General features: G+C 41.3%; 3 protein-coding genes across 7 annotated transcripts in view; 1 reads left to right on the top strand and 2 right to left on the bottom strand.

The window, feature by feature from the left end:
* chrnd (cholinergic receptor, nicotinic, delta (muscle)) overlaps positions 1 to 203 on the top strand; it is a 9,831-nt gene extending 9,628 nt beyond the window's left edge. The window contains exon 12 of the mRNA XM_030079924.1: positions 1 to 203. This exon is cut by the window's left edge and continues 171 nt beyond it. Coding sequence (XP_029935784.1) covers positions 1 to 18 — 18 coding nt within the window. The 3' untranslated portion in view covers positions 19 to 203.
* Positions 204 to 2,637: 2,434 nt separating this feature from the next.
* Positions 2,638 to 11,468, bottom strand: LOC115378543 (V-set domain-containing T-cell activation inhibitor 1-like). 4 transcript variants are annotated; one of them, XM_030078815.1, is made up of 7 exons: positions 11,347 to 11,364; positions 9,563 to 9,709; positions 7,484 to 7,810; positions 6,266 to 6,538; positions 5,496 to 5,798; positions 4,688 to 4,792; positions 2,638 to 3,479 (listed from the first exon to the last, which is right to left on the bottom strand). In XM_030078815.1, exons 3-7 carry the CDS (start codon positions 7,728 to 7,730, stop codon positions 3,379 to 3,381), a joined length of 1,029 nt encoding a protein of 342 aa, XP_029934675.1. In that variant the 5' UTR covers positions 7,731 to 7,810; positions 9,563 to 9,709; positions 11,347 to 11,364; the 3' UTR covers positions 2,638 to 3,378. The 4 variants fall into 4 exon arrangements, with proteins under 4 accessions (XP_029934675.1, XP_029934674.1, XP_029934673.1 ...); XM_030078814.1 differs by lacking the exon at positions 11,347 to 11,364 and adding an exon at positions 9,990 to 10,308; XM_030078813.1 differs by lacking the exon at positions 9,563 to 9,709 and having other exon boundaries at positions 11,347 to 11,468.
* A 1,025-nt stretch (positions 11,469 to 12,493) lies between these two features.
* On the bottom strand, positions 12,494 to 22,759 carry LOC115378555 (CD276 antigen-like). 2 transcript variants are annotated; one of them, XM_030078830.1, is made up of 6 exons: positions 22,664 to 22,759; positions 18,828 to 19,157; positions 16,941 to 17,207; positions 15,838 to 16,137; positions 14,944 to 15,042; positions 12,494 to 13,930 (listed from the first exon to the last, which is right to left on the bottom strand). In XM_030078830.1, the coding sequence occupies exons 1-6, from the start codon at positions 22,728 to 22,730 to the stop codon at positions 13,866 to 13,868; spliced, it is 1,128 nt and encodes a 375-aa protein (XP_029934690.1). In that variant the 5' UTR covers positions 22,731 to 22,759; the 3' UTR covers positions 12,494 to 13,865. The 2 variants fall into 2 exon arrangements, with proteins under 2 accessions (XP_029934690.1, XP_029934691.1); XM_030078831.1 differs by having other exon boundaries at positions 14,944 to 15,039.
* Positions 22,760 to 23,617: the final 858 nt, after the last annotated feature.

Here is a 23,617-nt window from a genome sequence, read left to right as displayed (position 1 = left end):
CGCTTCTCCGCCCTCTGACCGCCCCGTCCCGTCCCATCCCACCCCGCCTCGCTGTGCCCCGCCCGGTCCTGTTTGCTGTGTCCCTTTTCCAGATAGATTTGTGTGTTTTTCTTTGTATGACTTTACTGTAGCAACAACTTATGCGCAACTACTGTATCATTTTAATACACGTGTGTGCTTTAAATAAATATTCACACCCAGCGGACATGTGTGACTTTTATTTTCCTGCTCGTTCTGCTTTTTCCCCGTTACAGAAAGTCCCACGAGCCGAATACAGGAAAAATGATTTGCTTAAATAGAAGTAAAAAAATAATTAAAAGTACAAAAGCACCGCAGTATTCTCAGTACAGTGTTCAGTTACTGACGCAAGTATTTCAATGTTGGAGCTCTGTCTGCTGCGTGTCCTGTTGCTGCTCGTGTTTCATGCGTCCAGCCGGTTGGATCGCCTTCATTCCTGCACTTTCATATTCAAGACAATCAGCAGATCCTGTTACGCTGCTCATTATTTTACTCGGTGGCCGAGAAGTCTTTGCCCTGAGGATCCTCCATGGAGATTTTCACGCCAGTCATTGTTTTTTTTCCGCCACGTTTTTAGTTTCACACACACACACACAAAAAAAAAAAAACAGCATCATAATGTGTTCATGATTCATGCTCTCTCTCCATTCACTTGTCCACCACTGGAAAATATTTAGATGATAGAAACTAAGGTGTTGAAAATCCTCTGTTATGTTTCTTTAAAGTTAATTTCTCTCACGGTGGGAATTGGTTGAGACATATCTTAAAGGGGTGATTATTTTTTCAAAAATAAAAGAATCCACTTCTTGGCAAAGTAAGTTATGGTGATGAATAGTCTGCATTTTTTTTTTTTTAGTCTATTTAAAAGTTGGGGGCATAACATTTAGTAAATTAAGGCACTGATTTAAATCAAGATCTGTTTTCAAATTTGATTCAGTGACAGAATGAATCAGATTCCAGAAACATTTCAACAAATCACCGAGCCCAGACCAAGGCAGACGGGCTCCTTCTTTAGTTTGGCATCTTGGACAGTTTTGGGTGAAATTATCTTTGGAAATTTTATGCATCTTTAATGAAGTTTCACACCACACATCAGTATTCCCACATAGTCATGGGGTCAGGACAAGTTATGGAATTTTGTCAGACTCAATTTAATTTAGAAAAAAAAAAAAAATTCAGAAACTAATTGTTTGCCACAGCTAATATGCATTGTGTCTCATTGTGTCGATGTTTATATTCATATTCACTTCCCGCAGTATAAAACAGAGCGATGAAATCCAGAAAATCCAGAAAAAAAATCCCACATCTTTCTTCTGGTTTTGCTGTGCTGTCAAACACTGAACATGGTTTGAACCACTCAGTATCTACCAGCTGAGGACAGTCTGGCTCAGGTTTGCAGCATTTGAATGAAAACGTTTGGAGACATCTGGGTCGTGTTGATTGATTTTTCATATTTTATATATAAAAATTATAGTGACAGACTTCTGAACTGACCACAAGTTGCCATGCAGCAAATATATGTCATAAATCAGAGGGTGAGCTGACAAAAAATTCAGTTCTCTGGGACCTGCTGTGTAATTAAACTGATTTTCTTTTTGTATTTTAACAGCAATTTTGATTTAAAAAAAATTGTGTTTTGCCTTTCAATGATCATGATTGAATTTTATGCGATGAACTGCACACGACTTGAGAATGTGGAGAAAAAAAATTTGCTCAGCTGATTCTGAGATTTAAACTTTTGGGTGTAAGAGCAGCGCCACCTAGGGGTGAAACATGAGGCGCTTGCACACACACACAGGACACACTGGAGAATGTGTGGTTTGAGTTTTGTGTTGATTTGACAAACGGTTGGTGAGCTGCTGCTGTTTGTGTGAGCGTTCGCATTTCACATGAACACAAGAACAAAAGTTATATAATATGAAATATGAAAAATCAGAAGAGGCACTTCTTTTCCAGCTTGGTCCAGATGTGCTTTGTATGAAATTTGGTGCAGATCATTCAACATTTGTGGTAGAAGCAGTGCAAAAACTGATTTGGGCAAAATTTAAAAAAAAAATCTGTCCAGGTGTGAAGGGGGCGGGGCCAACTTGTCTCCACCTGCAGATTCAAGAAAATAAGAGTTTAGCTTCTGAGACTTACAGTTCAGACGTTATACAGGTTATATAACTTCTGTACATGTGAGTTAAGTTATATAGGATATTTATGTTTGTTCTTAAAGCGCCATCATGTGGTCAGCGGGTCATGGTCACGGAAAAATCAACGTTTTAATTGTGGAAAAGTCAAGTGGGAATCCTCTATGGCTCATTTGTGTTGTGTTTTTCAAGAGTTTGGGCAGTTTTAAGTTTAAAGTTTAAATCACAAAGTGTTCTTGAAAGACAGAGCAGGATATAAAAATATACACACAACTCGAAATGCTGCAAAAAACTTCACACAGTCAGAAAATGGCTTCTCAGCTACAAAAATAAGGTCGAGGTCACAGGACACAGGGATTATTCCCTGATTTATGATGAAGATACAGAGATGAGATCTACACGTAAATGTTAGAAAAGTTTTATTTCATAATAAAAGAAATTGTCACAGTAAAGAGGGCATTTTCACAGGAACCTGGCAGAAGGAGGATTTTTTTTAAGGGACAATTTCACCCTAAAACACTTGGAAAAACTTCAAACAAAGCCGTCAGCCACGAGCCTCGATTTTCTCGGCTCTGTTTTTGTCATTAAATTCTGTTTTCCCGAAGAGAATCGGCTGAGTTCAGACAGCTTGGGGGCAGAAAACATTTTCCTCATTCTTCTTTTTTCTTCACTTCATCATCAAACATCTCCAGGGCACTGATGATTAGTGATATTTAACAGGGTAAAATAAATAAATAAATAAATAAAATGACACTGAAAATTAAGGAAACGGAGCCAGCAGCGAAGGGCTTCCTGTTGTGTCCTTCATTTTCCTCTTTAAATTCATATGTTAGGGTTTTGTTTGTAAAAAAAGTGCAAAAATATATTCATAAAAATGTTCACAGTACGCATGCAGGGACTGTATTATTACACAGCAAGAACTACAAACTCCAGTCTCAAACTACAAGAAGAAAGACCCCAAGACTGATTTTTTTTTTCTTACATGATATTTTTCAAATCTAAATATATTTAACGCTGGCACAAAATATATAAGTTATCAGTGTCAGCCTTCAAAAAGCAACAAACTGAGCACATGTGGCAAAACAAGCGCTCCTTTACCACACATCCGTCCCGCCTGTATTTCATGTAACGTTTGAGATAAATTCACATTTTTCTTCATCTACCTGTAAAATCTCATGCTATATACAGATTATTGCACATTTGTTATAATTTAAAGTAATTTTTTTCTTCATCTCGCTGTGTTGATCTCCACTCCTCCGTTTGATTGGTTGAGCTCCTGAAGCTCGGTGCTCGGCTCCTGTCCTCCTCCTCCTCGATCCTGTCGCCGCACTGCCAGGAAAACAGCAGGTCAACGTTATTTTATTATTCATCAAATCTGATATTTAAACTCACAAGATGCACAAGAGCAAGTGAACGTATCATTGCTCTGCGGCAGCCTGACAGCCAATCAGGGAGAGGCATCAGGAGACGATAATTACCTCGTCCAGTTATTACAGTTTGACATTTTTCATTAGCTTCTATTTTCATTGCATTTTGGCTTTTTTGGTTTCAATTTCAGTTTTTAGAGCAGGTTTGCTAGTTTATTTTAGCTTTTATTTTTTGAGGATGCTGAGATTTTGTTTGGTTTTTATTAGGTTCAGTGTCAGTTTCCGTCTTTCTCCACCAGGAGGCGCCAACAGAGGGAAATGAGCCAAATATTGGAAAAACTGTGGGACAGATGTCATATCCAACCAAAACACTTGACCTCTGTGTCAAATAATAAAAACAAAAACTAAAGACATTCCCTCCATAGTTTCAGTTTATTTTAGTTAGTTTTGTAAAGCCACAATACAGATTCAGTTGTTTTTGGTTTTTCTGTAAAGCCTTGTTTTTATTTTTATTTCAGTCGACTAAAATTTTTTTTCACACCTAGTTTTTGTTATTTTAGTTTTTGTTAACGATAATAACCTTGGTCTGGGCTAAGCAGAGGTAAATGTTTCCACATCTGATCAAGTTTAGCATTTTGCACCACGTCTGTCTAGGAGACTGTTTTTGTGTCATACGTGGAATTATTTTACTTATTTACTGATCTTTACGTTTGGCTTGTTCATGTCTTTTTGTGTTATTGATACGGTATGATTTTTATGTATTGCTTGTTTTTATTGTTGCTGTTTTTTGGAGGCCAGAAGAAGATCAGCGAGCACTTTCTGGAAGCTGCCGTTCACTTCCATTCACCTTGTATCAACAGTTAAAGACATGAAGTCCTTTAGTAAGGGCTTTGAAGTTACGAGAGCATGAACTCCATGTCATTTCATTCAGTAATAGTGTTATATTATTTATTAAAGTAGTCTATGACGCCTCTCACCCCCCTCATGATGTCAGTGAACTAAACGTGGCACCGAGGTGAAAAAGGCCCGATGTTAAAAAAACAATCTGACAGCCTGACTTTGTTTGATTTGGCACAGCAGCTGTGGCCTGAAGGGAGCGGCTCTGAACACCGTCAGGGTGAGTCAAGCAAATACTTTCACAGTGATTACTTTTCACACTCAACAACTCACGCTTTAAGAGGAGGAACACCAGAGTGCCGTAGGACATCAGCAGGAAGTATGAGAGCATGCCGATCACGACAACGTAGATGAAAACCTGTCCGGAGGATTCACCGTCTGAGAAAATGATAAAGAGGAAAAAAACAGACGTTACATTTTCTAAAATCTCATTTATCACAGATTATAACAGTGTCAGTTTCAGCACCAGAAGCAGGACTTTGTGTGTCAGTGCTGGTGTGTTATGATGTTGCAATATGCAGCCTGTGTGCATGAATTTGTGTCCACACACAGCAAGATGCTGACGAGCCGCACCAGGCTGAACTGAAAGACAGGTTGAGCCGGTCAAAGGCTTACTGCTGCCACTGGAAGCTTCCAGTAATTCTTTGTTGTTTTTTTTTCTGGTGGTTGCACATGGCAGCTGAGAGTGACTGTGTGCAGCTGTAAATGAAGCTGACTTCATTAGTCAACAGGAAATATTTAAAGAAAGAATTAAAGAATAATTGTATTAATTCATCAAGTCAAATGCCAAACTTTGCCTGAGTGCAGCTTGACTAAGATGCTGAGACTGCCTGCCTTTTCACGGTTTATATCTTTGTAAAATTAATGCTTTTGGGGTTTTTTTGGCTGCTGGTCAGACATTTGAAGACGTCACTTTGGGCTCTGATCACCTCCAGTCAGACTTTGTCATGATTCTTGACACTACAGACTAAAAAAGTAATTAATTGAAAAAGTAATGAGAACTTTGAAAAAAACAACAACAAAAAAACAGTGGAAATAGTCATTATGTGCAGCCCTGTTTGTGGCTTGGTGGCGTCCTCACCCCCGGTGAAGGTCAGGTTGGTGTGGCTGACGTGCGTCTCGTCGGCGGTGCTGAGCTCGCAGGTGTACGCCCCCTGGTGCTGCAGCTGCAGGCTGTGGAGCTGCAGGCCGCTCGACGGCGAGCTGCGGTTCAACACGTGAGCCGCCCACCGGCCCCGGACGCTCAGCACCGCCTTCTGCCCGCTTACGCTCAGAGAGAGGATGGGCTCCAGGCGGTTGAAGCTCCAGGTCAGGTTGAAGCTCCGAGGGACGGGAAAGCCGCAGGGAATCACCACGTCGCCGCTGGGGCTGGCCTGGATGGGAGCTGAGACAATTCCCATAAGGCTTTGTTGTGCTGTTGTGGTAACCATGGAGTTTCTTTCTCTTTGTATGAAGGTTTGACAGTTTTTATAGACTGAAGCTGCAATATTTTAATTTTTAAAGGAGCGCTATGAAAAGTTGCCGAGGACCCTTCAGACTCAAAAAAAAAAAAAAAAAAAAAAAAAAGTGGGATATACATACAATAAGATGGCTCTGAATGGCTCTCACTGCCCTGACCTGGTCATAAATGTCAGCTGAGTCTAAACTTCCACTCATTTTCATAGCGCACCTTTAAATTTGATTGATTTCGTGCCAAATTAAAATATCGATATATATATTTGTTGTCAGAGTGGAAAAGCCTCTGAAACAGCATTTAAACTGTCACGACACACTAAAACACAGACAGCATCATCATCAGCAGCAGCAGCAGCAGCAGCATCAGAGGTGGAAGGTGTTTTCATCTTTATGTACCTTGGTGTTTCAGGAAGGCCGTTCTCTTGTTCATGTCGCTGGTCACCGAGCAGATGTAGGTCAGATCTTCAGCGTTATTTCCCAGAAGTCTCAGAGAGCTGTGGATGTCGTAAAACCCCCACAGGTTTATCTGGGTTCTCGTCGAGTTCTGGAGGTTCTGGGCATCAGTGGGCGGCTCGGTGGACCAGCTGACCGCCGGTGCCGGGTAGATTCCTCCTGCGCTGCAGCTGACCGAGTCACCAAGGCGCTCGATGTGAACCTCCCGGACCGGAGCTGCAGGACAACAACAATCTGTACGGTCCAACTCGAAATGCATGGTTTTAACTGTGGAAAAACTGTGTCTAAGTTCCCTTTTTGAACTTTAAAAAACAACAATAACTTCAAACATAATTTTTAAGCACTGTTCAATTCCCAGTTTGCACCAGCAGACATTTGGTGACAATAAATCTCACTTTTGTCCGATGAAACTTTAATGAAGTTAATGTGTCTGCCGCTGCAAAAAGATCAGATTTAACTGGGAATATGAGCTTTAGTTTTAGAGTAATATCCTCTGAGACAGAAACAATCTTATTGGTGGAATTAAACCTTAGTGGGCGGAGCCACAGGATCACTGCGTTTCAAGGGCAAGTTACGCTGCTAAGTGGTAAAAATGAATGTCAAGACAAGAAACTCAAAATATAAAAATGTTCTACATAGCAACATGTTTGTAAGGATAAAGAGGTTGCATTTCCTTGAACTGTGACAGTCTTTTTCACATTTTCATTCAGGCTCATTGGTTCAGGTTGAGGTTAGTGTTAGGCATAAGTTGGTTGTGGCTACCATTAGGGAAAAGCTGTAGAGAATAAATGCAAGTCCATTAAAAATCCCTAAAGAACAAAAAAATCCTAAAAATCCCAACCTAGGCAGCTTCGTATGCCAGTAAAAGTGGGATTTAATACAGAAAAAAAACGCTGTCTGACTCTGACAGAGTTGGTAAAAATAGTAAAAACTCCCTATAACTCTCTCTGTTTAACCAAATGACAGACATTGAGGCTAAAATCAGTTTATTGTAAATCCTTCATGAGTGTCTTTTTCATCCTCTTAGCCTGAACTGTTTGGTGCCCCCTGGAGGCGGCCCACCTCTCACACTGAAAACCTCTGGATTGGAGCATTAAAAGGTGTGCAGGACACCAGAGACAGTCCTGCACGCACCATGACATCACTTTAATCGGCACCTACCCTTTATCACGAGGGAGATGACCCCGGACTCGTCGGTGCGCGGGGCCGTCATGGTGATGCAGAAGTATTTGCCCTGATCCTGCGGGGTGATGTCTCTCAGCAGCAGTGTGGCGTTGCCCTGCAGCACCTGGTCGGCATACAGGTCGGTTCTTCCCCTGTACATGTCGGCGGGAGAGTTATGGCCAATCACAAAGTGGGTGTCGCCGTAGCGCGTGCAGCTCACCACCGCTTTCTTCTTGTACCACATGATCCTCGCGCCTTTCCCGTCCGATTCAAAGTGGCAGGGAAGCACGCACTCCTCCGACTGTATACATGTCACAATGAGTTCTGCGGACACAAAAACACATTGATTATGCACTGACTACTGATGATAGCGGCAAACAAGTATGATTCTAGTGTTTGAGTGCAGTGTGAGGTGGGACATGATGGGCATTAAAGCAACCAGAATCCAAAGAACTAGTTCAAACATTGCAGGAACTCACCATCAAAACAAATTTCACCCAATGTTTCCTGTAATCAGTTCCCCGGTTTGAGCTTTTGTCTTTATTCTTATTGTTTCTGACTGCGTGTGATGTTACGTAACAGCATCAGGAATGGTCACTTGTCATGAAGACAAGCTTTAGACTGTGGCAAGAAACCGCTCCAGTGTGAGTTAAGCCGTTTGAACAGATTTGAACAGATATTTTGTCCTCCAACTACCCTCTTCAAGTAGGAACCGTCTTCCCGGGTCAGGGATGTCTGAGGAAACAATTAATTTAATTGAAGCTTTGACAGAAATTAAGGATCTTTTTCAGGCCAGGGGAGGGGGGCCAGAGGAACACAAGTGTCACCACAGCCCGTCAAACTTTCCACCAAAAATGTCCACACCCAGCCCACCTCAGATGCCTTAAGATGTCTGAAGACATAAGACCTGCATGTCTTGAGATGCTTTAAGACATCACCAAACCTCAAGACACCATAAAAGATAATTCCAGTATTTTCCAACCTAGGGCCCTATCCGACTTTTGTGGTCAAAGTGACTGATAGGGACAAAGACTTTTGGATTCGGAAAAGAACTGGGCAAGAACGCTTGGCCAAGTCGTCACGCAGGGCAAGTTCTCCCATCAAATTACGTCCTCTAAAAGTGCTTGTTTTGCGTCTGACAGGCTCATTTGCCCCTTTTCCACCAAAAAGAACCTGGTGCTAGTTTGGTGCTGGTTCTAGAGCCGGTGCTTAACTGGTTCCAACAAAGAACCAGTTTGCTTTTCCATCGGCCTGGAGCCAAGCGGAGCCAAGCCAGACCCATGTCATTAAATCAGCGTAAAACGTGATCACGTGGGTGTGTGAGACGCTCGCTTGGAATCACAAAAACCAACATTGACGACAAATGGACGAGCCATCGTAGCAATGCAAATACTGCTTGTGTCTTTACAAGCCTACATTGCGATCGAGAGGCATAAAACGCAATTATTGCTGGCTCCCCGTTGTATTCGTGGTCGGAACTAACGGCGACTACGTTTAGCTTTACGTTTATGGCATTCGCTGTTCCCGTTTGGATCTGTAACCCCGCCCACCAATGATGTTCTCTGGCCTCTTTTTAGCCCATGCTTGAAGTTGGTGCTTGCCTGAACCAATTTGGAACCAGTTTGGCCGGTGCTTGGGCGGTGGAAAAACAAAGAACCGGTGCTAAGTCAGGCACTGGCTCCGAACCAGCCCTGGAACTTCTTTGGTAGAACACTTTCATAACTTGAGACACCTTGACACACAAAGCGGCCTTTCTCTTGGAGACCCCTTCTACTAATTTCAGTATTTATGTGTGGCATCATGAACATGTGTGAGTTTGTTTTGTTTTGTTGTCATCAGTGCACATTGGCTTAACAAAGTGAACTTAAAGGAACACATGACACAAGTTTGGAAATGCTCAAGAGCCAAACTCCAAGTGTCTTAAGAACTGGCCATGCACAATCTTAGGAAATTGCTGAATAAATAGATAATCATTATAACGCAAATTAAGATTGATAACAGGGAATCATTAAGACACTGACAGTGATGAAATCGTATCAGCACCCGACTCTGGAACCTCTGGACTTAGATTTTCACCTGCTTGGACTGTTTACAACGAAAGGTGCCAAAGGTCTGAGTGAACTGGCAGTGCTTGTTTTCAGACAAGTATTCAGGTACATCCCCGTGCAAAAATGTGGCACTACCGGCAGATGGGCCGCAGGAGACAGTGCCAACTCCCATTTCCTGTCAAACAAGAATATGAAAGTGAAGCTACGGCGCGCACAAAATCAACAAAGCTGGATGACTGATGAGTCAGGGTGTAAAAATTTCTTGATTGTGTCAATGCATCATTTAGAAAATCTGATAATTCAACTGCACCGATGTGCTAAAAGAGAGAAACAGAATGAATTGCTCTGACTTTGGCCTGAATTGTACTATGTAGTGTGACTTTTTTTTTCAGTAATGGATTTTTTTTCTGTGTTTTTTTTCCACATTTCAGAGGAAAATTGTGAACCAAACTCACTTTCTGGAAGCCAAAGACTCACACCTCTAGCGAAGAATTAAAAAACACTGGCAGGTTCTTTCATGTTTTGTCACCGGATAGTTTTTTCTTGGCACAGATTTTGCACCGATCACTGTCTGGGTGCCACAGGCGCTGCTGTCAGTGAGCTGCACAGAAACACAACTATCGCTTCAGCTTGGTCTTCAAATTTCAGCTCAGTGGAAACTTTTTTTGACTGCGGTGGGGTGTTCAGTATTTTTCCTTCGTCGGCCACCAGCTTGGACCGAAGTCAAAGGAAGATTCTGGCTCCTGCATTCGATCCACGCCTGGGAACCTTTAAAGCAGGGGTGTCAAACTCGTGCCATGGAGGGCCAAGAGGCTGCAGGTTTTCATTCCAACCAACAACTCCACCAGGTGATTTCCCTGATCACCCTACCTCGAAACAGAGAGGCGGGACTAATCAGTGAAATCACCTGGTGGAGTTGTTGGTTGGAATGAAAACCTGCAGCCTCTTGGCCCTCCATGGCACGAGTTTGACACCCCTGCTTTAAAGTCTCGGTGCACCTGATCCAGCAAACACTAGTTAGAGCTGAAATGATTAGTCATCTAATTAACTTAATAGACTGGCTAATTTCCCAGCTTAACAAAGACACTAAGTTTTGAATTTGAGAATTTGATGTTGTTTTAGACTCTTTATACAGCATATTAACTGAAGAAAACAAGAAATTAATTGACAATTTAAAAAAAAAAAAAATCATTGGTTGCATCCTTATTAAATATATATCATAAGATGTAGCCAGAGGAGGCACTGAAGCAAACAGTAAGTAGATGTCATTAAATTTTAACGATGCAGGCGTCCCTCTCCCTCTGGAGCTGCAGGAGCTTCCTGCAGGTCCCGTTCACCCCGGGGGAGTCCAGTGGAGCTCAGTGGGCGTTTCCCACTGCGTTCAGCGGCGTCTCTGCTGCATGTGAGACTGGGTGACGGAAATCCGATCCACAAGCAAACTGCTGTCACCAGACACAGACGCATTGTGTCTGAAGCAAAGCTGGCTGAAATGAACCCCTTGAATGAACTGAGACTCCTGCAGGTGTTTAGATTTTAAAACACATGCACTCTTCAATCTGCTGGGTTAAAAGAAAGCCAATTTGGGTTGTTTTGGTGGTACAGTTAGTATATGTGAACTATTGCTTTGTATAGATGTTTATATGTATGAATATTTATAACACTTTTTATTCACAACACTATTTACAAATAAGCCCATACTGCATCGCTGACACATAATAGGTGGATGAACATATTTTAATTACAAAAATAATAGTTTGACTTAAAAATAAGTTTCCTTTCAAAGCAGCTCAGGGCCGGTATTAAGGTGCTCACCTTTTCCCTGCGCCAGACTGCTAATCCAGAGCAGAGAGCAGAGCAGGAGGCTGTCAGCTGCTGCCATGGGGAGGAGGAGGATGAGATACTGAGGAGGAGGAGGACGAGGAGGATTTATATCACTGAACGGTGAAGCGGGACAGGTGGTGGGGGCGGGGTAAGATCAGTTTGAGTGGAAAATTACACCCCACACGCTGACAGTTGACTTGTTCTTCAAAGATCACAGGCCCCGCCCACAGAGTCTCCAGGTATTTTACCTGTCTCATCTTTATTTCCCTAGTTATCAAAGTGAGGTGAGACTGATTCCTCCAGCAGATTAATGAGAGCGTTTGTCTTTTTTCATCATTATACCTGCACGTCTTCCCTCTCCAGAGCGAAAGAAAAAAAAAACAAAAGAAAGAAAGAAAGAAAGAAAAAAAGACTGCAGCTCTATTTTGAAGAGATTTCTCACATTGTTCAACAGAATCTCTCTCGTTTGGATTTGCAATATTGCCTTATTGATATAGAGATCTATTGGTATGGTTTTCTTGTTTGTTTGTTTTTTTTTTTTTTTGCATATTATTAATTTGAAGGATTAGTTAATGTGAGTGCACATTATTGGCTCATATGATATGGCTTTCATGATGAGGTCTAAAAACATGACGCTTTCCTAATTTTTTAAAAATATTGTGATGCCTTATACTAACAGTAGACTGTATAATATTTGTATTTGCTCACATTTATTTCCCACTGCGGCACTGCACACAGTGACAGTCAGTGTGTTAGTCAGCTTTTATTGGCTGAGAATATTTTAAGGGGGGAACAAAAGGAAATTGCTCTCTGTAACGACAATTTATTTGGTAAAAAAAAAAAATGTTTATATTAAAGGTTTCATTCAGAGTGAGTTCCATACCTGAAAACTGATGGGTTGTAGCGCCTCCTGCAGGATACTAGCAGCAAAAAAGGTGTTTTGCAGGGCATGAGGAGAAGTGTCTCAGAGTTCCTACTAGGAAGATTCAAAACTGACAGAAAAAACAGAAATCTGGTGGCTCGGGTGATTATTCCGCTGAAATCATTTCCACCTTAAAATGAATTTTGTCCTCCAACAGATCAGAGGCTCGAAGCTCACTCACAGGAACAACGTGATCACATTTTTCCACTTTTCCCCACTCCAAGTTTATTAAAATTGTGGACAAAATATGAACAAATCAGACTCAGAGAGCTCTGGAGAAATATGGAATCACAAAAAAATAAACCTCACATGTCATATAAGTTACAGCTTGATGTAAACAAACAATCAAACAAACAAACATCATGCCTGCATGGCTCCCAGACAAGAAGCATGTCCGAGTTCATTATTAGATTATTCAGTTTTTTTTAATATATATCTTCAAATGGGAATAACCCTTTCTAACGGACAGGACACAAAAAGTCACAAACAAACAAACAAAATCATTCTTGCTTATTGATCGCTTACATTCCAAGTTTCTGATTTAAAAAAAACAAACAAACAAAAAAACAAAAAAAAACAAAATAAAAAGTCACACAGTTTAGCAGCTGCCTCGCAAGGTCCAGATGTTGGATTTTCCCACAGGCTCCTGAACACCACGCTGAGGGTTGTGAGTTCTGTGTTGCCATTAATGAAGCATTTAACTTTTATTTCAGCAAGAAATAAAAAATAAAAAGTGACAAAACAACACACATGACTTAGATCCACAGAATAAATGAGTAAATAATGAAAAATATTAAACAAAATGGCAGCATCCACTAGACAGAAAACCGTCCCAGTACAAGCCATCATCTTCCATTAGCTCTTGATATCAGTTTAAAGGGCCAGTTCGCTATTTTTGGAAACTAGGCCCTATAATTTACACATTATCTGGCATCATCCTCAGATTTAGAGAGCATCATCATCTCACTGGTCGCTGCAGTATTGATCCTGATATCGATGTGCTGCAGTATTGATCCTGATATCGATGTGCTGCAGTATTGATCCTGATATCAATGTGCTGCGGTATTGATCCTGATATTGATGTGCTGCGGTATTGATCCTGATATCGATGTGCTTCAGGCTCCTGATCACAAACTGATCATTTTGTCAGGAGTCATGGTCTTAGGCAGTGAGATTCTTTTGGGACTTTTTCTTTTGCTGTTTCTGCTCGGGAGGCTGCAGCTAGACCCTGCCAAGCTGAAGCGTGGAAGGTTACAGTTTGAAAGGTAGTGCTTGGTTTGTGAAGTAAAGTAGTTCTGGTCCAAACGAAGCAGTTCTATTGATTTAATGATCATTTGCGAACCTTTTTTTTTTAGAGCTTCTCTTTTCAGAAAAGCAGCCTTAACTCAGTTTTTCAAAGCCATTTACGATTGCCCCATTGATACCTGTTGTAGCCAAGCCGATCAGGATCAATACTGACACACATTCATATCAGGATCAATACTGAGGCGATCTGTGAAATCATCTGTCAATTCGGCCTTTTGGGTGGAAAAAAAATGATTACCTGATGATTACTGAGCATGACCCAGTCTGTAAAAGTGTCAGGCTTTTATTTTGTAGTGTCAGTTATGCATAGGAGTTGCCTCCTGTTCTCCTGCTGCAGACTCTGTTTCCCTGTGGAGCAAACAGAAAAATCCTTTTTGAGCCTGGTATGACTGAGGTGAGTTCACTGGACCATCACTGAAATAGGAGAAATCGTTTTTGAGAAAAAGGCTGGCGACCAAAATTCATGTTTCCAGGTTTGAAAAAAAAAAAAAAAAATACAACTGATCTAGCCCTATTTGTGTGTTTTGGAGTCAAAGGAAGGAAAAGGGTCACTCAAAATACAATAAGAGATATATATGTTTCCCACTTTGTTTCCATCCAGGGAGTTTCTGTGTGTTTTGCTGAGGTTTCCTGAATATTGCTATCTCCCTTGTCTTGTTGTGGAGCTCAAACTGTCCAAAAATTACATGAAAAAAAAACAAAACGAAACTCTACAGCAAAACGTCTTTCCAAAAAAACATCTGTTTCAAATCCACATGATCCACCATGTAAATAAAACAGCTTCAGAGTTGCTGCAAGGTTTATTTTTTCCACTTTGACAGAGCCAGGCTAACGACTCCCATAGACCTCAAGTCTTTATGCTAAGCTAACAGGAAATGCTACCCACTGGATGCACAGAGGTGAAAATGGTATTGAGCCTCTTGTCTCAGTCTGGGGAGGTCAGGAAAAGGCTATTTTGCCCAAAACGTTCTTCATTTTGGATTTTAGGTTTTAGATATCGAGAGTTTTAACAGATAGATAGATATTTATTGTCATTGTATGTAAAAACACAATGAAATTTTGTCTGCAGCACCAAAAATCAGCATAAAAAGGGCATAAATACAGGTTAAAAATAATGTACAGATAATAATAGTAATTAAATAATAAATAAATAAATATTTTTCAGGTGAATTGCACTTGTCCAGTTGTATTGCACTCAAAAGAGTGTTTTGAGTGTCCATTTAGGAAGAGTAGGTGTCATTTTCTTTGAAAAGTTGTAGCTACACCACATTTCGGGCTGAATCGCTTCACTTTCAAGATGATAACTGTAAAAAAAAAAAAAGATATATTTTTTTTAAATTGCCAAATTAAAAATTACTCACCTCTTAAGTAAATTGCTCCGACTGCAGATGCCAGCAACAACACAAGAACTACCACAGCAACGATGGTGATGGTTTGGATGTGAGGATCATGTCCATCTGCTGGAGAAAAGCAGTCAGTGAATTTTCTGGATGGATTTAAAAAAGACATATTATTTGTTCCAAATGACAGACGGGGCACCACCAAGTGTCTCCGCCTTCTTTGTCCTTACATAGCTGTGGTTAAATAGATAGTCCTGCCTACTTTTGCCTTTTCAGACGATTTTCACATTTCTGCATAAAACTTGATTGGTTTATTCATTTGTGATGTATGATGAATGGTGAAATTATAGTAAAACCAATACAATTTCCATGGTTACAAATTCCTGTGTAGGAAAATCCTGGTGAAATTTATTGGTGGCTGTCGAGGTTTGAAGGATGTGCGTTTTGAAGTGTTGAGGGTTGGTATGTTGCTGCTGAAATAAATATTTCAAAGGAGGCACATTAATAAGAAAAGTTTGAGAACCACTGCTTTAGACTATGTGACATTATTGCTCCTTCATAAAACATTCAATTCAATTTAATTCAATTTGTGCAGCGTCAAATCATAACAGTAGTTATTTCAAGGCACTTTACAGAAACCCAACAGATATCGGCCAAAGGTATGGTCCAAAGTCTCGCCTAAGAGCAGCACCGGGCGACAGTGGTGAGGAAAAAACCCTTTTAACAAGGAGAAAAACCTCGAGCAGAACCCGCAGCTTCACACAAACATGCTTTTTTCCCACCCAGGTGACGACAAACGTGACACTGACACGCTTTCCTGTGGTGGACCGGCGGGTCTGGGCTGAACAGACTGCAGGGGAGGGTAAGACAGGACAGGAGGGCTGGTAAAGGGGCAGCTCAGGTTCATACTGGTACCTGTAACCTCCAGCCGGCTGAAGGCTGTGTATTCGTCTCCTCCGGCGTCGACTCGGCAGCTGTACACGCCTCGGTGTTCAGCTGTCAATCTGTGCAGCTGCAGGCCGCCTGACACCGACAGACCCTTCACCTGCTCCCTCCACTGATCCTGCACCCGAGGCTGGGGCTCGGCCGAGCTGAAACGCACGATGGGCCGCTGATGGTCGAACGTCCAGGTGAGGCTGAAGCTCTGAGTCAGGTGAGCCGCCAGAGCGCTGCAGGGTATCGACACAGCGCCGCTGCCAGAGGCATGGACAGCTTCTGAAAAACAGCAGGGTGTCGTTCAGGTAAAATGCAGCTCAAAAACTGTTTGAACCTGGGAAAACTGTTCACTGGCTAAATCACTAGCAGAATAAGGTAGGTAATGCTGCGTTCAAGTGTTCAAATTTGAGGAGAAAAAAAAAAGAGAAATAAAAAATGTGCTATGATTCTGTTTGCTTCAATTTGTTTTAATAATACAAAATTGGTACCAAATGATCAAGTGCTGTCAATCTCCTAGAGTTCATGATCTTAGATAATTAACGCATGCAGGCCTAACAATCATCATCATGCATTTTTGATGACAGACTTTACATCTTCAGTTCAGTTTTATTATTAAAGAAATAAAAACCCAAACAAACCCAAATCCGAATAGACAGGTTAAAAGGATAAAGGTTAAAACCAGGCTGCTGTGACTGCAGGCTGCTTTCTCTGATCCTGCTCAGGGTTTTTCCTGGCGCCAAAAATAAATAAGTAAATAAATGAATAAATAAAAATGAAACTAAAATAAATAAATAAAGATTCAGTTCATAGTCTGTTTAAAACTCAATCAACCTCTAATTTCATGATTTTATAGACATGAGTTTTGTGTAAATCCAGTTCTAAAAGACATACAGGTCTGGGCTCAAGAAATAAAAGAGACGAAGTGGATCATCAGAGGAAGACGAAGGTGCAACACTTATTTACGTCATGTTTTCAATAAACAGAGCACCTATAGATAGATAAGTGTTACGCCTTCTTTTTACTTGTATTTGTATTTCCACAGCTGAGACGACGCTGTACTCAAACCTGTCCCGGTGGGTTACCTTGCTGTTTCAACATGGCCGTTCTGGCTCCGCTATCGCTGGTGACTGAGCACAGGTAGGCCACGCCTGTTTCATTTCCCATCATCCTCTGAGAGCTGGTGATGTCATACAGCCCCCGGTGGTTTAACTGGACTTTGGTGGAGGTGTTGTGGGTCGGGACGGACGGGGGGACGGTGGACCAGGTGAGCTTGGGTGCTGGGTAGATCCCCGTGGACGCGCAGGTGACCGTTTCCCCGGCCAGCTGGATGTGCACGTCAGTGACCGGAGCTGCAGCACAGGGAGAACACGACAGAGCAGATACACCTCCAGCCTGCCACCTCCCCTTTCAGCCACTAAACACTGGACTCTCCTGTATGTGTGTGTGCAGCTAACACATCTGCCACAGGTTTGACGTTTAGCCACTAAGACACAGACATGAGAACGCTGTAGTTTAGCTGGTGCAGGGCTACTGACTGTCTCCAATAAAGAAGAATTACAGGTAACACTTTACAATAAGATTTACTGATGGTAATAATGGTAATAATAATGGTAATAAGATTTACTAATGGCATTTACTAATGTAAATAATATCTACAATAACCTTTAAATAACATATAAATTAATACCTTAGCATGAACAGCATTAGTACATGATTCTTAGACCACAACTTTTTTACCCTTGTTGGACTATGGAGACTTGCTTTTCATGAACGCTCCTGATCAGTTTTTGAAGAAACTGGATACTGTTTATCACTGTGCTTTGCGTTTTATCACTGGTTGCAGCTATCGTGTACATCACTGTTCTTTATATGCCTTCGCACACTGTCCATCTCTGTATGCCAGTAGACTCTCTCACTGGCTGACTTTTATTTATAAATCTATTCTTGGACTTTTGCCTACATACTTGTGTTTATACTTGTGTAGAAACCACAGCCGTTATGGCCTGCGTTCTTTGAACATTACACAGATGCAGGTTCCGAGAGTCAGAACTGAACTGGGCAAAAAGGCTTTTAAATTTTCTGCTCCGTCTACCTGGAATGATGTGCAGAAGGACTTGAAATTGACACATCTTATATCTCTGGGGGTATTCAAGTCAATTATAAAAGACAGGGAAATGAGCTCAATAGGATTGTGTGATTGTACTATGTGATTGAATTTTATTTGTGTCTTGTGTGTAACCATTGTTTTTGTGCTGCCGTCTTGGCCAGGTCACTCTTGGAAAAGAGATTTTGAATCTCAATGAGTTTTTTACCTGGTTAAATAAAGGATATTATTATATTAGACACATTAGTTGACGGTTAGTTAACTGTTACTTAATGTTCATTACCTGTTACTTCAAGTTTATTACGGCATTAACTAACGTTAATTGTTGTACTCTTATTGTAAAGTGTTACCGAATTACACTGGGGGAAAAAAATCAGTCTCATCTTCAGTGTTCAAATCTTGTTTTTCTTCAAACAAGGTAAAAAAAAATCCGCCAGTGGGATGAAATAATCCCACTGTCACCTTTTTCCCATGCTAATCAATTCGCTTGCAGGGTTTTCTCGAAGTGTCATTTCATTGATCATTTCAGTGGTCTGATGAATGAATAAATGAATGGATGATACTTTATTAATCCTTTACAGGAAATTACATTGTCACGGCAGCTTCATCACTTCGACACACATAAAATTGCACACTCAATACTGACTGGCCACTTCATGATCTGCCTCATTCTGCCTTATTTCATCATAGTTATACTTTTTCTCAGAAAAATTACTAAAAAAAAGTGAAAGAACACTGGAAACAAGTGGGATTATCTCATTTCACTAGCAGATTCAGTTTGAAAAAGAAGATTTGAACACTGAGGCTGAGACTACATGCAGGGTCGTCATCCCATCTAGTGTGTCTGGGCCTTGAAGCCTCATACCTTTCACCACAACGGTGACATAACTGGACAGGTCTCTGTTGGAGGCGGTGTACGGGCAGCACTTGTATCTCCCCTGGTCCTTGACGGTGGTGTTTCTCAGACAGAGCGACCCGTTGCCTCGGAGGACCTCGTCGTCCGGGCGCAGTGACGTCCGTCCTCTGTAGGCCTCGTCCGGTGTCCCGTGGCGGGGCGACTCCAGCACCCCGTGGCGCGTGCAGCTCACCAGAGCCTCTCCGGGCTTGTACCACATGAGCTGGACGCCCTCGCCATCCGGCTGGAAGCTGCACGGTAACACACACTCCTCAGACACGTAACATGTGACCGTGGATTCTGCAAAGTTGGAGACAAACATCAACGCCACAGTAAAGGACAGGAAGGATGAGACGTAATGAAACAGCATCGCATCGTTCTAATATGACACATCCATCCTCATATGGAGTAAAAAGCTGATATGCTGTCTACTGCTTTACCTTCAATGCAGTTGATAATAAAACACTTTGGACCGCATTGCTGCAGGTTACTAAATCAGTCGATATTCATACCAAAGGTTATCACCCAGTTAATGGTGTAACACTTTCAGTGAAACACTGAAATGAAATATTATCCCACCCACTGGGCAAGTTCACATCTCTTAGCTGTTTTTAAAAGACATTTAAATGGTTTATAGCCATCAGGCCCAAATTTAGACTGCATGTAAGAATGGGGGATATCACCACCTGAGAACCAGAGCTTGAGGTGATAGCCCTAAAACGGTTAGGATAAGATCTGCAGGGTAAATTGCACAAAACAATATAAAAGCCCCAACGGCATGTTTGTGGTCTAATCCAAACTTTGCTAAAAGTGCTCTGAAGACTTTATCCAAACTTAATGTGGGGCGACGTGGCTCAGGAGGTAGGGCGTTGTCTGAGTTGCTGGTTCCATACCCGGCTCCTCCAGAGGGTTGAAATGTCCTTGAGCAAGACACTGAAGCCCTAACCGCTCCTGATGGACAGCCTCTGCCATCTGGGTGTGAATGTGTGTGTGTGTGTGTGAATGGGTGAGGCAGACATTGTAAAGCACCTTGAGTATTTGGTAGACTAGAAAACCTCCATAGAAACGCGATCTGTTTCCCATTCCTCTGTGCATTTTGATGTTTAAGTGCGAATCCTTAACCCAGGGCTAACTAAGGCCTGGGTTAATCCAGACTAACCTGAGACCCCGCCTTCCTGCCCCCTAATAAATACTTTGATTAATCCCTGACGACAACGTTCTACAACATAAAGCACATGTTGTACAGAACAAGACTCAAGTGTGAAAAGGGCTCTACGTGGTTTTAAAGTGATGCGTCTGTAAATGTGCATATTTTGATATTTACAGCTGATTTTGTATCGTCTACATGTGTGATGATGTATTCACTGCTGATAACGTTGCTCACTATGTAAATATGGCTATTTATTGGCCAAATCTCCTAAAAAGACAATCAGGCCTCTTTAACTTAGGGCTCTGCAGGTGGTCAGTGTTGCCATAGAAACTGATTGTGGTTGCGTCCGTATTTCTGTTAAAAATAAGGGTAATACTTTACAAATAACAGTACAACAATTAACGTTAGTTAACGTTTGTTAATGCCGTAATGGTTAATTAACTGTTAGTTAATGATTATTATGGCATTTATTAATGTTAATAATATCTACAATAACCCTTAAATAACGTATAAATTAATACCTTAGCATGAACAGCATTAGTACATGATTCTTAGACACATTAGATAACAGTTAGTTAACTCTTACTTAATGTTTATTACCTGTTACTTAATGTTTATTACAGCATTAACTAACATTAATTGTTGTACTGTTATTGTAAAGTGTTACCAAAATAAGGTCAACTCAGACGTGAGCGCCCCTCTGTTGCCATGGCGACAGCATCATTTGGAAGAACGCTGCGTTGGCAGTTGTGATTCGAGCATCGTAAAACCCTCCGCGTTTTGTCCCAACCAAAATATTTACTCGCATGGCCTTATCACAGCTCTTAAGTTTTCCAAGTGAAACACCAGAACACACGAGGAAGTTTCTGTTCTGTTCATTCCAGCTCTGCGTTGCTGACCGTTTGTTCAAATGGATCTAATCCCCCCGGAGACAAAAATGCAAACACTTACTATTGCTTGAAGTCACAGTTTATTTAGTCATTTTCCACTGCCCACGCTGTATTTTGTTCAGTGTAACCTCTTTTCTTTCCCTCTCTGTTGCTGCCAGCTTTCCTCCATATCAGTATCCTCCCTTGGATTTGTTTACTCTGCTGAACAAATGGCCTTGCCCTCTTTCTGCACACCGATTCACACCAAAACCCTTCATAAAACGAATCTGCGCAAGTCAAGTTTAATGTATAAATATTCAAAAGTATGATTTTTTTGTTTGTTTTGCTGGTGTCAGTGTGTGCAACTGTGTGTTTGTGGAAAGCAAATGATGCTAAACTCTCCCTGGATAAATATAAAAGGTTAACAGCCTCCAAAACAACAACAACAACAACAACAACAACAAAAGGAACAAAAAACAGACCTACTGTCTTTGGTTGATAGATACTGAAAGTACTTGTTGCAGAAATCATTACTGCAAATCATTAGTCGGGTTGTCTTATCTTATCTTACATTTAAGGGGGAAAAATGTGAAGAAATTTATTCTTAAAGCGACATAAACAACATAAAAATGTGGTACCTCCTCCTCGAAATGGATGATTTTGACGGTTCTCTTGCATTTGCTCCAAATTTTTTTCATTCATGTGCTAAAAGTGGCCAACCTTTCTTTCTTTAAATGCCATCTGCTCGCCTGGCATCGAGACAAGATATTTACACTGATCATTATATTACAGACTGTTGTCCCAAGACTAAACACAACTCAGCCTCTAACCAGTGTTTTTTTTTTTTTTTTGGTGTTTATTTGTGTTTTTTGTCTTGATTTACACAAGTCTACATTTTTTGGGCACGAGTCCACTCCAATGCTCAGCAAGTAGATATTTAAAAAATGATGCAGCTTTTTAAAGGACATTGGCCTTTTATGGACTGGATTTATCTGTATTTTAAAGATACTTAGATGAGCTCTTACTCGCTTATATTGACTATATGTTATTTTAGCTAAATTATGAAAGGATAGGGTGTATAAGCCTTTATAAATTTTGTTGTCAGACAAGGTAGGAGACATAAGATGAAATGAGTGTTTCCCTATCAGAGTGCAGCATCTGTTCCATGACATGAAACCGATGCTTATCAGGAGAAACAGGAACAGACGTGCATGTTTTTGCCACTGTGACACTGCAATGAAACTAAAAAGTAATATGACACAGGCAATGTGAGCTCCTCATACAGAGAATATTCTCAACTTTGCTTTGAAAACTGACAATTTACCCTCACAATGTCATTTTAAGATCGTTTAAGAGCGACTAATTTCAACTTGTGCATGCTTGTTTTCCATTTCCATTTCCATTGCCAACTTGTTCCTTTACATGACTCTGTTACAACTTGTCCTGTTGCGCTTACTTTTTAAAAACTTTCACAGCTTGTTGTTTTGCCGTGTAATCTCAATTTGTTGTAATCTGGCAACATTTACACAAGAGAGTCTTTCCTGCAGTTTTCTCCAGAGGATTAAATCATTGAAATTGACATTTATGCTTTAATCCAAAGCCCCAAATGAGCCTGTTTCTGATTTTTTTTGCCCAATTTTTTCCCACAGGATCATCACTGACTGGTTATTTTTAGGGAGGCATATGTTTGTAAAATCCTTTGAGATCCATTTCCACTGAAGGGCTACAGAAATAAAGCAGCATGAACCAAATGAATGATAAAGTGTACAGGTGTAGAGGTCACTCACCCCTGGCCTGTGTGGTGGCCCCCAGCAGGAGCAGTGCAGTGAAGACCAGCGCGCTCGCCCCGGTCATGCCGTCCGGTCTGACTTCCTCACCTCGTCTCCTCGTGTTTGTGTCCAAACACATCTTGGCACCTGGAGAGATTTTATTTGGCAGCAGCAGCACGTCCAACCGGCCTCACCTGTTCTGCTCCACTGTACCGTGGAAGGTGAGGGCAAAGCTGGAAAAACTGTTGATTGATGAGAGAGGAGCGGATCCTTACTGTATTTCAGGGCGGACTGTAAGATAAGAGGCCATGTTATGTATGAATAAAACCTCAGTGCAGGTGTGGAAAGACTTACTAAGATATCCAAGTAGAAGTACAGCTACAGTAAACTCAAACACAGCAAACACTGCTTCTTTAAAATGTTCCTTAAATGAATACTCCAACGTTTCGGGCAAAATCCCCTTTCTCTGACTTCCCCAGACTAAGATGGGATGTTCGATACCATTTTCACCTCTGTACGTCCAGTAGTTCAGTTCCTATGGGTAGCATTTCTTGTTAGCTTAGCATAAACGCTTGAAGTATATGGGAGTCATTAGCCTAGCTCCATCAAAGTGAAAAAATCAACCTTACAGCAACTTCAAAGCTGTCTTATGTATGTAAATTGACACATGTCGAGCCAAGGTCAAGGTATGCTTTATTATCCCCGAGGGGCAAATTGTGGTACAGCCTGCAGCAATCATATCTAGAGTACAATAAACAGAAAAAAACTTCCACAAATGGAAGACAAAACACACTGGTCTCTCACTGAGGACGCTGATGGCAGCAATAACAAAAGATTTCTTAAGTCTGTTTGTCCTGCACCAAGGCAATCTGTATCTGCAGCCAAACGGGAGCAACTCAGATTCCACAGCCAGAGGGTGAGATGACTCATCGAGGATTGTTCGGGCCTTGTTTAAAACTCTCGCCTGGCAGA

Source organism: Myripristis murdjan, chromosome 20 (assembly GCF_902150065.1).
Source record: "Myripristis murdjan chromosome 20, fMyrMur1.1, whole genome shotgun sequence".
NCBI classification, from domain to species: Eukaryota; Metazoa; Chordata; class Actinopteri; order Holocentriformes; family Holocentridae; genus Myripristis; species Myripristis murdjan.
Note: the sequence above shows the minus strand (reverse complement) of the source record. Positions and strands in the feature narration are given on the sequence as shown.

Bases quoted from the DNA above. Each gene is read 5' to 3' on its own strand.
- LOC115378543 (XM_030078813.1), bottom strand. From the start codon at position 11,413: ATGGCAGCAGCTGACAGCCTCCTGCTCTGCTCTCTGCTCTGGATTAGC. The intron at 7,811-11,346 runs GTGAGCACCTTA...TTGTGTCCGCAG, and splicing joins CAGTCTGGCGCAGGGAAAAG to AACTCATTGTGACATGTATA. The intron at 4,793-5,495 runs GTGAGGACGCCA...TCATTTTCTCAG, and splicing joins CAACCTGACCTTCACCGGGG to ACGGTGAATCCTCCGGACAG.
- LOC115378555 (XM_030078830.1), bottom strand. From the start codon at position 22,730: ATGACCGGGGCGAGCGCGCTGGTCTTCACTGCACTGCTCCTGCTGGGG. The intron at 17,208-18,827 runs GTATGAGGCTTC...CCTGTGCTGCAG, and splicing joins TGTCACCGTTGTGGTGAAAG to CTCCGGTCACTGACGTGCAC. The intron at 15,043-15,837 runs GTACCAGTATGA...GCTTTTCTCCAG, and splicing joins CAGCCGGCTGGAGGTTACAG to CAGATGGACATGATCCTCAC.